This window comes from Mastomys coucha, unplaced genomic scaffold (assembly GCF_008632895.1).
Source record: "Mastomys coucha isolate ucsf_1 unplaced genomic scaffold, UCSF_Mcou_1 pScaffold21, whole genome shotgun sequence".
Lineage (NCBI taxonomy): Eukaryota > Metazoa > Chordata > Mammalia > Rodentia > Muridae > Mastomys > Mastomys coucha.
This window is the reverse complement of record NW_022196904.1, coordinates 46,596,198-46,611,984: the sequence shown is the minus strand read 5'-3', so window position 1 is coordinate 46,611,984 and position 15,787 is coordinate 46,596,198. Positions and strand designations below refer to the sequence as shown.

General features: G+C 38.6%; 1 protein-coding gene across 3 annotated transcripts in view; it reads right to left on the bottom strand.

Annotated features, from left to right (window-relative positions):
• The window catches only part of Herc2 (HECT and RLD domain containing E3 ubiquitin protein ligase 2), a 167,710-nt gene that overhangs the window by 42,575 nt on the left and 109,348 nt on the right, over positions 1-15,787 (bottom strand). For all 3 annotated transcript variants that reach the window (XM_031386820.1, XM_031386821.1, XM_031386822.1), the window contains 12 exons: positions 14,908-15,083; positions 11,799-11,910; positions 9,597-9,678; positions 9,359-9,502; positions 7,757-7,847; positions 7,090-7,267; positions 6,866-6,947; positions 6,608-6,779; positions 5,480-5,624; positions 2,857-3,082; positions 1,723-1,894; positions 165-351 (listed from right to left, as the gene is read on the bottom strand). In XM_031386820.1, the coding sequence (XP_031242680.1) occupies positions 165-351; positions 1,723-1,894; positions 2,857-3,082; positions 5,480-5,624; positions 6,608-6,779; positions 6,866-6,947; positions 7,090-7,267; positions 7,757-7,847; positions 9,359-9,502; positions 9,597-9,678; positions 11,799-11,910; positions 14,908-15,083 (1,767 nt within the window). The remainder of the gene's footprint in view (positions 1-164; positions 352-1,722; positions 1,895-2,856; positions 3,083-5,479; positions 5,625-6,607; positions 6,780-6,865; positions 6,948-7,089; positions 7,268-7,756; positions 7,848-9,358; positions 9,503-9,596; positions 9,679-11,798; positions 11,911-14,907; positions 15,084-15,787) is intronic.

The window sequence follows — 15,787 nt, the reverse complement described above, 5'->3', positions numbered from 1 at the left end:
AAAAAAAAAAAAAAAAAAAAGAAATCTCTTTAAATAGAATATATTTTACTAGGTCAAGCTCAAAATCACTGACACAAAACTAAGGTGACAGAAGTAGGGTTTCCTAAACACAGAGAAGCCACCTTTCCCTTCAAATTCAACATTGCTTTAAGATTCCCTTTTACCTCTCTCTTTTCTTGCCACAGATTTGGACTCAGTCTGTCCTCAAGATCAGCAGCCAGCATGCCTTCCTCCACATTCATGGGACTGGCCATTGCTGATACATCAGAAGCAGGTGCTGATGAGGAGAATGAGGGGCATTCCACTGGGGCGAGCATGCCGGCCGGCATCAAGGCTCCAACCACTGCATCTCTATCAGAACAGAAAGCCAGGGTTGTGGTGAGCCACCCTTTTATCTGGGCACCATAAGAAACAGCAGAATAGGTCAAGTGTTCACTAAAAGTATGTCTTCATTTTTATAGAATATGTACAAATGAGTTTTAGAAACTACTGTGCATATTAACCACGTAGCCAACAGCTCTAAGCTAAAATGTATACCCCGCTCTTTTATAGCTATAAGACACACAGTAGCATTTCAGTCCACAGTGGATTATATAGCTATAGTCATATATATATATAACTATACAACTAGAAAGGCCCCAGTGAGCTTAGTTTACAGGCATATATGCTCCTTATAATATTAATATAATGTGTTTCTGTGAGTGTACCCTCATTGTTATACTACACAGCACACGATTTAATAGTTAAGCCACAAATGGAAGAGTATCCAATCTTCCAGAGCACCTTTTGGGGAATAGATAGCTCATGTTTAATAACAAGTTAATATAATAATCATCAGATTAACTGTCCCCTCCATGTCTGTTTTTGGTTGATCTTAAGATATATATATATATATACACACACACAGAGAGAGAGAGAGAGAGATCTATATATCTATATACATATAGATATATAGATAGAGAGAGGGGGAAGGAGAGAGAGAGGGAGGGAGAGAGAGAGGGAGGGAAAAAGACAGCGAGAGCGCAACTATCAGATCCACATCTAGGACACATTACCTAATAGAGCAACTTACTTAAGGTTTGCTATAGTTTGGACCTTCCCCCAAAAGACCATGTGGTAAAGTCCTACTACACAGCTATCACTACTGGGAGGTGGTGGGACTTGTGAGAGACAGGGTCTAGTGGGTGTCCCTGGGTCAGTAGAACATGTGTCACTGAGGGGACTGGAACCTTAATTGCTTCCTTCTCTTTTTAACTTCTAACTATGAAGTGAGCAGGTTTTGCTCTGCCTCAACATCCCACCATGATATGCTACCAGAGGCCAAAGCTAGAAAACTAACTAAACCAGGCTTCGAGACAACAGCAACAAATGAATATGTAAGACAGCAAGAACTACCCCTTATCAAGTGAATCAAAGAATAATCTTTTTAAATTGCCATACATCATAAACTCATTCTTTCTCTTTCCTTCATATTGATACAGAATTATCAAAAAAAAATGAAAACATCCTTAAGTTTGATTTTTCTGATTCATATTTCAATACTCAGTTGGGTTTTATTGTAAAGTGACAAGATCCTAGAAATCACCAGGGAAGGTATGTGATTTGCAACTCACAGCACTTAAGACAATAACACAACATTCATGTAAACATCTGGCAAGTTAAAATATTACAAAGCAATGAAGTTTATATAATGGCAGGATTTACAAGCCAACACAGCAGTACCTGGCATACATGATCTGCAGTGCTGTAAGGATGTGAGATAAGGCCTGCTGCTTGGCCAGGTTTCCTTCCAGTGACAGGAGGATCTTGGCAAGAGAAGGGCGATTAGGCTTACAGTTATTCGCACCACTTATCTTGTTGCTGGAAGAAGAAGAATCAGCATCCGAAGGGACACCTGAAATAGGGAAACAAAAATCGAAGATGTTTTTAAGATCACAGATTACTCTTTTTCTCTGGTTTGAGCACTTAGGTCATTTTGAAGCACTCTGGTATTTATGAAGTGCCTGCTCACATCATCTAGGCTGAAAAACCTGGGTAGGTGGTCCTGGTGTATATAAGAATGCACACTGAGTAAGCCACAAGGAATAAGCCATTAAGCTATCTTTCTCCATGGGGTCTGCATCAGTTCCTGCTTTCAGGTTCTGGCCTGCATTCATACCCCGACTTTCATCAGGGATGGACTATGATTTTGAAGTATAAGCAAAACAAACTCTTTCCTTCCTAAGTTCAACAGTGGGAGGAAATTCTTGAGCCTCTTCCCTTATCTATGCTGAGATTTTGGCTGCCAAAGAGAGAGCCCTTTGAGAACTCCCAGTGTATTTTGAATTACAGGTTTTTCAGCCTAGATGATGTGAGCACCAGTCACGTATTTCAGTGCACAGGGCTCTGGGTTTGATGCCCAACACTAGAACCCCAAAGGATGGAAAGATAATTCACCACCTAGGAAAACAAAAGACTTGTACTTTAGATCTTGGGTAAGAAGCGTGTATTGATCCAGAGGGCAACCTCTGTCCCAGGACACAAGTAGGAATGGTATAGAGTAACAATTGTAAGTAGACTCAGCCTCAATATCTAGTTTGCTGTTTTCAATTTTACCAATTTCTGTTCTCACCTTCATTAGTTTCCTCTTTGTGCATACTTTAGGTTTATTTTGATTTGTTAAGATGAATGCTATAAAGTCTTTCTTTTTTAATGTATACTTTTATGAATTTACCTCTTAGGATTGCTTAAGCCACAGCAACACTGATTTAATAATATCATATAATATTGATATGATTGCATTACTAAAATTTTAAAAGTATGGCAATGAAAAAAATTACATAAAAATTTGTACAGTGTTTATAAATTTTGTGTTACCTAAGTAAGAAGCACCTAGTGGGTCTCTTGCAGTCTGGAAAAGGACAGGCTCGTGGACAGATGGTGTGGCTACATCCACTGTTGTCCATGCTACACTATGCGATGACCCACAAGCCACTCGAGTGATCTTCTGGCCTTCCAGACCTTGCACAAGTGTTGGCTTTCTGTTAACTGTGGTTGTGCCATTGCCTTGTTGGCCATGGTCATTGTCCCCCCAAGCATACACCTGTTAGGGGGTAAAGAATTTATGTTTTTCAAATTCACATAATTTTTAAACACTTACTTGAAAATGCATACAACATATGTCATAGTACTTGAAAGAATTAGACTCTTAAAAATCACATACAATGTATCAAAAGAACATGAGTACATACAGTTCTGAGGAAAAATCAACTATGAAAATGCTTCCCAACAATAATACATACTATTAATTTATCTTTTTTTGGATGGGGAAATGCAGGGCACATCCTTGCTTTGGCTAAGTGCAATAACTCTGCCACACCATAAATTATAAAGAAAAATAAAAAACACCATGCTCATTTTTCAAGTAATTTGCTTTTTAGGTTTTATAGTCATAAAGAATAATTCACTTCTGACTAAACAATAATATGCTAATTTCACTTTCATAAACCAAATTTATAATATGGCTTGATGAGCTAGTAATAGTATATTCCTATCAAATCAACAAAATTAGTATTACATATCAAATACTGTGTATTCCCAAAATAAAGTGGATATAACTTCTCTCATGTAGGTACAGAATCATGTAAGTATATCCTCCATTGTGTAGATTTAGCCTCTATCATGCATCAGTTTTTTTCTAAAGTAGAAACTGCTAATAGCTTAGAGGTAGGAGTAACTTTCAATGATAATTTTTATATTCCAGCATAGACTTCAGAATGGAGAGGAAATTTGCAAAGGTCCCCAAGCCAACCTGTGCTGACAATATATCAGTAAACAAGATGAACACCACTCTAACAGATCTCCAATATTAGGCTGGTGCACAGCAGATTACAGTTTTGGAGCATAAATTTTAAATCATGTAAGTAGTCAAAAGAAGTATTTATTAATCAAAAATAGGAACCACTATAATCAATAAATACATTTTTGCCAATGAGAAATAAGTTTGCTTCTACAGTACAAAATCTAAGTTTCAGGATTTGACAAACTCTTAGAAAATATTTTCTGCATCCCATTGGTTGTGGAAAGTACTTCCCCTGAAAGATGTTTGGAACTGTGAGATGTGAGTAGTGAGAGGTCTGGTGCATATGGTGGATGAGGCAAAAGATCACAGCCCAACTAGTTTAACCTTTGAATTACTGTTTGAACAGATGGCTCATGTTACTGACTTGCTGAGCATCCTTCTCAGATGCAATGATTTGGGCAAGATTCTGAAAGCAGTAATGGATCAGACAAGCAGCAAACCATCAACAATTACCATGGCCTTTTTACGCTTTATTTTGTGCAAGTTTTGCTTTGAAAAGTGTTTTTGGAGTTTCTTCTCTGTCCAACTACCAAGCATGTCACAGCTGGTTGTTCTATACAATCCATTTTTCATCGCATAGCACAATCTAATCAAAAAAAGTTTTATTGTTCATAAATTAAGAGAAGATGACAATGTAAAACTTTCCAATACGCAACAAATACTGAGTGACTGTTAAATGGTCCAAGCTGAGCTAGCTGGCAATATCTTATGTAGCCCTATGAACCATTCTCCATGACTGCTGTCACTTGGTCATTGCCAGCTCCTGATGCTCAGCAACTATGCTTCCCACCTTGAAGGCTTTCCTCTCAAACCATCTGGAGCCAGAACTGCATTGTCTATTGTGAACAGTTCCCGGGCCAGAAACACTGCTGATTTTATGAATTGTTGCGATTGCTTTATGACTCATTTTAAACTTAAGAAAGTCACTCAAATTTGTTTTTGTTTTATTTTTATTTTTGTCTAACATCATTTCAATAGTATAACATAATGATAAGTAATAAGTTATTAGCAAAAAAAAAAAACCTCAAAAAACAAACAAACAAACCCCCCATATATTGAGAAATGTGCATTAAAGTGATGCATAATAGGAGCTGTCAAGATGACTCAGCAAGTAAAAGTCTGTGTGGCCACAACTAGGAACCTAAGTTCAATCTCCAAGACTCACATGGTAAAAGGAGAAAACGAACTCCACAAAGATGTCTTCTGACTTAAACATGTGTGCACACATACACACAGATGGACAGAAATAAACATACTCATAAATAATTATTTAAAAGTATTCATAATAAACTATTTATTTAAGAATATATTTCAGTATCAAATAGTATATTTCAATAATTACATTTGCACCAACCTAATATTAAAACTCATTCAAGTATCTCAGGAATTTAAAGATTATTTTTTGTTTTTATTTTCTTGGTGTGGCATGCAAAAATGTGGCCCAGGCTGGCCTACAACTCACTATGTAACCTAGGCCAGCCTTCAACTAGGTATCCTCCTGCTTCAGATTTCCAAATGCTGGGACTATAGATATATACCAGCATACCCACTCTGATTACTCCAGTTTTGACAAGATGAGGGGTGTAACCCGATGAGCATTCCAAGAAGGCACTTTACCAAAGGCCACTAAAGCCTTACCTGCCCTGAGTCTGTGACTGCTAGGCAATGTAGAGCTCCAACTGCCACGTGCACAATCTTTTTCCCTCTCAGTCCTTCCACCACCTGTGGCTTGCGCACATGCACATCAGAGCCATGGCCCAGTCTGAAGTAGTCGCCTTTCCCCCTGAAAAGAAATCAACATCATCATTACATGGTTCCTATTTGGCAGTGCTATACAAGGAGACCTTCACTGTCATACATCTTCTAGAAAGGACTGATAATGTCATACATAGTACTCAAGGTCCTCCAACTCTAAAACTACATGCCATATCCAAATTAACTCATGACTTGGCCAGTAAGATCTTTCATGCTGTAGTATGTCTTACAATAGCTTGGTTACTATAGATTTCATTGGTTTTTTTGTTTGTTTGTTTTGTTTTTTTTAAAAAAAGAATAGATAGCACTGCAAACTCCCCTCCCAAGTGCTGTCTGGTATGTATTTCCAAGTTGCTAATTGCCTGACATGCCATCCAAGATGGTCTGGGCACTCAACTCTTCATACTTTTTAAATAAAAACAGTTTGCATACATACATGCACACAAAGAGGGAGAGAGGGAGGGAGGGAAAGAGGGAGGGAGGGAGGGAGGGACAGAGGGAGAGAGGGAGGGAGGGACAGAGGGAGGGAGGGAGGGAGGGGGAAAGAAAGAGAGAGAGAGAGAGAGGGAGAGAGAGAGAGGGAGAGAGAGAGAGAGAGAGAGAGAGAGAGAGAGAGAGAGAGAGAGAGAGAAAGAGAGAGAGAGAGAGAGAGAGAGAGAAATTTTCCAGGACCAAAAAGTTATAGGTCTGTTTTGCTTTCCTTATTTCACATAGCTTCCAATACAATGAAACACAGACTTTTTTTTTCGAATCTATTTAAACTATGCAAACTGGTTTAAAACTTCTCTAGATTTCTTTACAAAAACATTGTAAAATCTTTCTGTAATATCATCAGTAATATCAATTCAACAATTCAATATAGATTTTTTTTCTAAATAATGATGCCAAATGAGTAAGGAAGAAAGTTTTACAAGAAAATGAGTAAGGAAGAAAGTTTTACAAGAAGCCTAGGCTGTGCAGGACTTGCCACACACTCCACATTTGGCAATAACACTGAGGAAGTTCACATACCACGTCCACACCACTCCCGACTTGGTGAGTGCCAAGGAAAACTGAGCTCCACACTCAATCTGGCACACCCCCTGGCCATTTAGTCTCTCAATGTTCTGGGGAATATTACAGCCTTCACTTCCTCCTCGGCCCAATTTTCCAAAATCACCATCACCCCAGGAAAACACCAAACCTAGGTTTAAAAAAATAAATACCTTGGGTAGATAGTTCGTGACATTCAGACCCAGCCAGAAACCTACCATCACAACCAGCTCTTACCTTCATCAGTCAGAGCCAATGTCTGTGCATCTCTGCTTCCACATGCAACCTGGATTACTCTGTGACCAAGAAGGACTTTTACCTACTCAATGGCAAATTTAAAACAGAGTGAAGCATGGGAACTGAGAAAACAAAGTCAATAACGTTCAAGTCTTTAAAAACCTAGATTTAAGGCTTATCTTGCAAGATATTATTTATAAGCAATAAAAAATGTGTATACTCACCATTTTGGGCTTCAGCTGTGTTGTATTATCACCATGTCCCAATCGGCCATACTCGCCAAGGCCCCAGGTGTACAGTTCCCCACTGGATGTCAGGGCAGCACTATGAGAACTCCCGCAGGCTATGTCCCTGATACGCTTGGTTTTCAGGGCCTCTATGAGCCTTGGCTTGTCACAGTTCCTAAGGTAAAAGTAAATTACACTCCTCATCAAACGTCTTTTCACAGAGGTGGCCCATCTCTGGTCTCTCTCTCTCTGGTCTGTCTCTCTCTCTGTCTCTCTATGTGTGTGTGTGTGTGTGTGTGTGTGTGTGTGTGTGTGTGTGTGCGTGCGTGTGTGTGTATACGTGTGTATATATATATATATATACACACACACATATACACATATATATATATATACACACACATATACACACACATATATATATATATATATATATACACACACACACGTATACACACACATAAAAACACACATCACTCTAACTATCAAACCTTAAAAGAGTATGTTAAATCACAGTATATCCATCCAGGTTTTTAAAAATTTAATATTTATTTTAATTAATAAATTGTAACATTAATTTTCTGTAAAATAACTATGAAAATACACTATTACTACTAGCTAACAGTTCCCTGTTAATAGATGAAATTGAAAAAAGAACCCTTACATTCTGCTGAAGTGTCCAAGTTTCCCATCATCACCTTCACCCCACGAGAACACCTTCCCATCCACGGTTAAGGCTGTAGCATGCCGGCCACCTGCAACATTCATATAGGGGAAGGTTGTCAAAGGTTTTTGCTATCCATTCTGCTTGGAATATAGCATGTACTCAATGTGTATGTGTTGACTAAATGAATAAACAGAACTATCACCACAGTTATCATACAAGCTGTCTAAGTGACATATATGTAAAATAAAAAAGACTTTTAATAAACTATAAATTGTTGAAATATTTTACCTACAAAGAAGCAGCAAAATAATAATGACTGTTAATGGGGCTTCAGTTGCTTTTAGTATATAAGAAGTCAATACTTAGATAAAAAATAAAAATGAGCACATTATAATTAGGCAGACTGTTATCACAAATAGCAATGTGCACCATCAGTGGAACTTTTCAGACCCACCATTCTGAAAGCATATGTGGCTTATGCTCTTCCCAGACACTCTGAGTCAAATATCTGCCTCAGGTTATAGGCATGAACTTTAGCTGTACAGTCAAGTCTCTACAAACTTTTGAGTGTCAGGGCAGTGCAGCAGATGAGATTCCTGGTACCCAGCATTCACTTTCTACTCTTTATCCTCAACAAAAAAACCCATATTATCAGGGACAACAACTTCCACTCTAAAGAGGTGCTGCATGGGGCTAGAGTATTATAGCCACCTTCCCACAGCGAGAGGCCAGAAGAGCCAGGGTTCTTCACAGGCAGATGCCTTATAGATGGGCCCAGACCCTAACCCTAGAGCAGTGGTTCTCAACCTTCCTAAAGCTACTACCCTTTAATACAATTCTTCATGTCTTGGTGAGCCCCAACCATAAAGCTATTTCATTGCTATTTCATAACTGTAATTTTGCTGCTGAGTCATAATATAAATATCTGATATGCAGAATATCTGATATATGACCCCCCCAAAGTGGTTGTGACCCACAGATTAAGAACCACTGCCCTAGAGGTTAACAGAGTAGAAAAGTCAATTCTTGTTTTGCATAAGCTACTACCATTTAAATTGTCTGTTATACATGACTATATCGTATCCTATCCAGTATGAGCATGAATTGAACTTGGTATCTAGAGTTCAGTTCCATTCCTTAGGAATCTAGCATAGTGCTTCAGAAAAACATTCAACAAAGCCAAAGCTGAAACTGAAGGACAGCAATAACTCATTTGAAAAATATGTTTCTCCTAACTGAAGGTCCTTTAGGGAATCTTATGAAAGCCACTGACTTCTATAGTAAAATAATATGGTTAAGGAACAGACTTTGTAGTTTCCTAGCTTCAACATGCTGCGCCTAATACACTCACTGCAGGTCTGAACACACTATCTTTTTACACACCCACACACCAAAAATGCCAACAATGCTAGCTTTCAACAACCTTTATTAAGTACTAAATTGTAGACCACCCAGGGATTTATAGTATCCACCTTTTCTTCAAAGTAGTTAACTAAAAACCTTGAAAAAGAACACGAGGACACTTCAGGAAGTTACTTGAGGGCCTTAATCACTGGCAGGGGCAAAAGCTTATTAGGAACTGAGCACTGATGTACATACCTGAGTGAACTGCTACCTTCTTGACCACGTAGCTGCTGAGGGCTGTAATCTGCCGAGGAATAGGAACCGTTCCACTAGACATCCCCAGGCCTAGCCGGCCATTTGTGGCTTCTCCACAAGAATATACCTTCCCTTCCACAGTCACTGCAAGAAGTCAAAAGAAGTGGCCCCTTCAGAACATAAAAGCTACTGTTTTTCTGTGCCAAACATTATTTTTCCAATATTAGAATTATCATACCTGCAAACAAGCTCTTAGAACCACCAGCCACCTGAACCACATTCAGTGCTGACAGAGTCTCAGAAAATGAAGGAACCTTTATCTAGAATAGGATATTTAAAACAACAAAAGGAAAAAGATAATGTTTAAACTTTTTAAATCATAAGTGATCTTACCAGATAATATACAGAACAGTTGTTAGTTTCTGATTATCTTAGCCACAGGAGTCCTTAGCTCTTACATATACAAGCTAAACTATTTTAAAAATGAAAGAGTAGTATTAGATTGTTTTAAAGTGGTAGACACACAATTAGACAAGGAGCTGGAGAAATGATTCAGTCCCGGGCTTCCCTCACGGGCATGGGGATCTGAGTTCAATCCCCAGAGTCTATATAAAAGAGCCAGGCATGGTTTACAATCTCAATTCTGGGGAAGAAATGTGGCTAGACCCTTTGAAACTTGCTGGTTAGCCAACCTAGCCTAAAAAAATAAGCCAGTTGTTGGTAATATTTGAATCCTCAAACAGAAACATGAGCGTTCACAACTTTTAACTTTTCCACCTAGGTACTGAGAACATTTCTGTACTACAAGGTATAAAATGAAGTACATATGTTATGACTTGAACATAAAATACCACCCCCATACATACACAGGTTCATGTGTTTGAACATTTAGTCTCCAGCTTGTGGTACTATTCTGGAGACCTGAAGATTCTGTAGCAGATGAGAGCTAGATGGAGAAAATGAAACACTTGGAAGCTGGCCTTGAAGAAGCACAACTCTGCGGGTAGCCTTCTCTCTGCATCCTGGTCTGCTCAGACTTAATTAAGCAAGCTACCACCACCCTGCCTTCGCCACCATGCCAGACTGTGTCCCTCTTAAATGTGGGCCCAAACATATCTTTCTTTCCTCGAGTTGCTTCTTTGAGGTATTGTGTCACAGCAACAAGAAAGGTCAAACAGTACACAATACAAAGATAAAACAAAAGGGTAAATTGTACTTCCAGTCACTGCCTTGTTCACTCTCTTTGATTTTGACTCACATCTCATGTACAAACTGGGCATGGTGACCAAAGGCAGACAAGGGAGTTTAAGGCCAGCCTGTCTCAAATAGAAAAAAGAAAAAAAGAAAAAGAAAAGAAAGGAAATGATGTTTCTATTTTCCATTGTAGATAGATGTGGTTTAAGTTAAAAATTCTCAAAGAAACACTTTATTATGATGCAGGGATTTTTTTTTTACCAACTTGGGACTGCAACCTGAAGTGTGAACAAGCTCTGACACAGATGAGACACCTAGATCTACTTGCCATTGCCCCCTTCAAAATGGGCATCAGGAGACTTAGGGCATAAATGCAATTTAAGGTTTCCCAAATAAAAATAAAAATTAGCTCAAGTACGAACATTAAAGAAGATTAAGTGAGTTAAGTTCTAATAGTCTCTGCTTCCTGACACTGTGGGTGACAGAGGGGCACGACTAAAGATGTTATCACAGAATACTAAAAAGAGCAGACTTCATCTCATAGAGTTAGTTGTCTCCTAATACTCAAATTTGGAGTTAATTGGTTTTGGGACTCAAGATATTATACAATGAATTCAATCCTAGTTCAAATGTATTATTTGTTGTCGTTATTTTTATTGTGTGTGATCTTATCTTTTTTGTAAGTAAATACTTTACAAATTAGCCTTCAACCAAATTATTTATGAACTGAAGTTCAAGCATGGGAGCTGTCATGCAGCTTTTCCTTGGCCTCATGACTTATTAATAGTGAGTAAGTCTCTACCCATGAGCCACTCCCCGATGACAAGTGTGTACACCCAGGTGCATTTTTACCACTTCTCTGTGCTCAAAGCATCCTCTCCATAAAGGCTATTCTACCTTAAATATCCAGTAAGCAAAAGTCACCACTATGGCATTTATACATTATTGTCTAAATATTTTATTATACTGAAGGCAAGACATAATTATAACCTATAGTTTTATGTATACATTGTCAAATCATTTCACATTTTAGTTTATGCTCTACTCTTTTAGGTAGGCAGATTACAACTATATCTAAAGGCTGGAGACTTCTCACAAACTCAATTTGACAATGTGTATTACTGTTAAAAACTGAATTTCCTAAGCCACATCTAGAAAGTACATCCTTAAAGAGTCTGAGTCCTGCTGAGCCTCAGACAGAAGCAACAGTAAGCACTCGCATCAGCCACAGGGCATAATTAAGTACCTTGGAGCCTTTAAGTCCACCAAGCTGGTCCTTGTCATTCAGTCCCCACACAAACACTTTGGTTCTTATTGTAGCTGTTGATTCCAAGCCTGGAGTCTTTTTTCTAATAAGACTAGACAGGAAAACAAAGTAGAAACAAAGCTTACTCAACACAAAGGACTTAAAACACAAAAAACCACCTCCAAGTAATGAGCACATTCTAGCCACTCTTAGAACTCTTACAGGATTTGCTTTAACACAATAAACCCCTCAATGTGTATGAGTATGGGTTCCATGGGACCAACATTTGTATAAACATAGGTGAAAATTGTAGATTTAACTCTATCTTACCTTCACTACAATAAACATATATATGTTACTTTGTTTTGGTTTTGTTGGTTTGTCTGTCTGTCTGTTTGTTTGTTTGTCTTTGAGATAGGATCTCACTATGTAATCCTGTCTGGCATGGAATATGTAGCCTGGTCTAGCATGGACCTCACTAGGTAGACTGGGCTGTTCTGAGATCTGCATGCCTCTGCCTCCTGAGTGCTAAGATAACAGGTGTGCATTGCCATACCCAATAACATGTTATCTTTTAACAGCAAAATTTATATTTTAGCCTTTTATTGATGGAGAACATTCTGATGGCAAATCAATTGGTCATTCCTCCACCATAAAATTCTGTGAGACAAAACTCCTATGGTCCAGTGCATATGTGCTTACTTCTTATACACAAATAAATATTACAGTGTTTCACTAGCTCAAGACAAGTCCTACTTGTCAACAGGGTACACAAAGAACAGAACTCAACTGGACCTGAGGAGCCACTGGGGAAGAGTCCTAACAGATTCTACCTCAAAGTATGCCTTGTGGCATGTAGGGGACATGGGTGGGGCACTGTACCTAGACATATGTGTGATCATTTTATTTCTCAAAGGAAAGAATTAAACACATTTAACAACATGATATTGGAGTTCTTCTGATATAAACACACATGAGGCAATTTGCTACTTTACTTTCTTCCTTTATATCCTCTGTTTACAATACAAGCTACAATGTCTGGCCACTGGCCTACTAGGCTACAGGTTCTGCCATCCTCTCATTCCTGAGTTGCTAACATACTTTGCTGAACCCATTTCCTGATGTGTCCTCAAAGGTAGGAAACTCAATCAATATCAGCCATAGCACTAGCTCTCAACTTGATAAAAGTCTCATAGTACACGGGACAGTGTTAAGATTTTTCCCAGCTGGTATTTTGAGTTCAAGTGCTAAAACCCTGTCCCCGCTCCTTTTTCTTAAAATTGTTTTTAGATCTATTTTTATAAGGAATAGAAGATTTGGGGTTCTAGAAACTACCCTTTATATAGACTTTTTTAAAAGCATGTTATATAAGAATAAATATTTGCTTTAGGAGATCAAACCCCATTGGTGTGGGAATAAAATGTAGAAAAGCTGACTTATCTGATAAAAGGCAAAGTAGGACAAATTAATATACAAGGTACCAGATTACCATGTAATAGATTTTTGGTCAAAATATGGCTGAGAAACAAGAGCTGACATTGAGAATATTCAATGAATGGTACCATGTTAAGTACTGACTGGTCAGCTAATCATCATCACTATGTACACATGCAATTTGGGAGCTGGCTCTGAGACAAACTGCTTAGACTGCTAATTAATCCAGATAGTATTAGCTAATTAATAGTATTATTTAGAAATTTAAAGATGCATCCAAATGTCAATTTTCCTGTTAGTGAATTCAACCATTTAAAAAAAAAAACCCAAACTCATCACTAAGACATGATTACCTCACATATATAATAGATATACTAATTAGACCTGCCCAATTCATTTTAATGGCCACTAAATGAGAAGACATTAATCTATAATTCTCACATATACTGTAGATAAGCTAGTCTATGCATATAGTATTTCTTTTCATGTTCTATAGAGAAGTTTTAAAATAAGGCAAGGCAGCATCTAAAACCAATAACCTGGCTCACCCACAGTTACTGGCCCACTCATGACTAAGAGCATGTATTGAGCAGTAATGCAGATAGAACTACTTCCCCTGTCTCCTTACATCACTGAAAGCAACTCAGAGCAAAGTGTGTTTGTTCAACTGAGTTGGTGCCAAAGCCCATGGAAGGAAGGATCTGACTCTACTAGGAATTCCACACAGTCTCAGCAATGTTGGATAAACAGCAATATGTTTGGCACATGTTTGCCGGAACAATTCCACATGCACAGACTCATCTATAAAAGCACAACCTGTGAAGAAAGTATATCTACAATGTTGCTGCTAGGATTGCAAATGAGGCCTAAAGTAGCCCTTGTCCCACATATGTCTTCCAACACACAGATGAAGAATCTGTTGACCCTGACATAAGCTACTCAATTTCTTTTGCCTGCAGACCTGCTTCATAAAATACTGACTCTTTCTGTCGGAGGCAACATTCCACTACAGCCCCTCTAGGCAGCACGTGCTCCCTTCACTTCCCAGTTCCAAACTGATGTAAATGAGACTGTCTGATTTCAGTTTTTATGTTCCCCACAGAAGACATCCACAGGCATGCGCTGAATGATAACTACAGTCATCACCATCACTATTCCCCACAAAGTCAGGACTAACAAGAAGTCGTAAGACTCTATAACAATTATATACAACAACCTAAAGACAATCCAGAAACAGTTTTAGAACAATGTCCATGTACTTAATGCTGCCAAAGTGTAAACTTAAAATTGCTAAAATGGATGATTATGCTTAGTATATTCTACCATAGTAAAGCAAAATTAAAACAACTGGCCATAAAATGTATACTTTACCATGACTATAGAAAAACATCTTTTGGCACAGGGAGAAAAAAGGAAGCTACAAGGATTTACACCAAAACAGAGACAATTCAGGTTAAAAGAAAAAGTAAACTTTGTTTTCAATCCTCTCTCATGATTATGTTTTTGAAATGCATATTTTTTGTTTTATTTTCTTGCAAGTTAATTATTCTTGAAATCAACTCCAACTAAATCTCTCACACACTCCAGTAGGCACGATGCTATCCTCATTCAGAATGAGCATTTACTCCTGTGACTGGGACAGAATGAAAGTGAGTACAACAGTAGGAACTCTCACCTCCCAGTGCTGCCCTTGTCATCCTCCTCTTCCTCATTATCTGAAGCCAGAAAAGGAACTGCAGCCAAATCCTCCTCCTCGGCACGGATGCGTCCCAGCAGAATGAGTCCATGGATTTTGCAGTCAATTCCTGAGCTTCTGCACTGTTTTATTGCAATCTCAATGTACCTGTGGTACTGGATAAGAAAACAATGAGTACAAACATCTCAGACTCAAACAGACAATGTTCTGGAAGGATGGGAGATCAAAAACTGCATTTGTTATTTCACATGTCTGGATAGAAGTCCAAGATAAAAAGGCCAACAATGTCAAAGTAACAGAAAGAATAGAGGCAGTAAAAAAGAAGGTGAGGTGGGTTTTATTTTTCCCCCACGTAGAAGTCAGTTAACTCATCTGAGCACACTAAGGAGTATGAGAGCCCTGAAGGGACTAATAGCTCCCAGTGAAAGCATGAGAACTGCCAAAACAGGGTGAGTTGTTGGAAATTCAAACTGGAGGCAGAATTTTAAGTTAACTACCATCACAAACCACACACTACAAAGAGATGAAAGAATCTGAAATTGGACATTTCTAACACCTAAAATCCTCCTTCCCGGCCACTGCCTGGGGAGCAGGTGATCTCACAGCTAGGCAGTGGGAACGTAGCAAGAATGCCACAGAGACTGAGGCAAGTCTGCTTGTCTACGAGGGGTAAGGGACCCTGGGATTGAGAAATCCCATGAAACAAGTAAATGAGACCCCGGGAAAGGGCTGCAAAATCTGGAACATGGTGCAGCATCAAGGCCAGGAGCACCAGACCCCAAGCTACAGTGAAGAGCTGCACAAGCAAGTATGAGTCTATGAAGCTAAGATCTGCAGCCAACCCCACCCAGGCTATAAG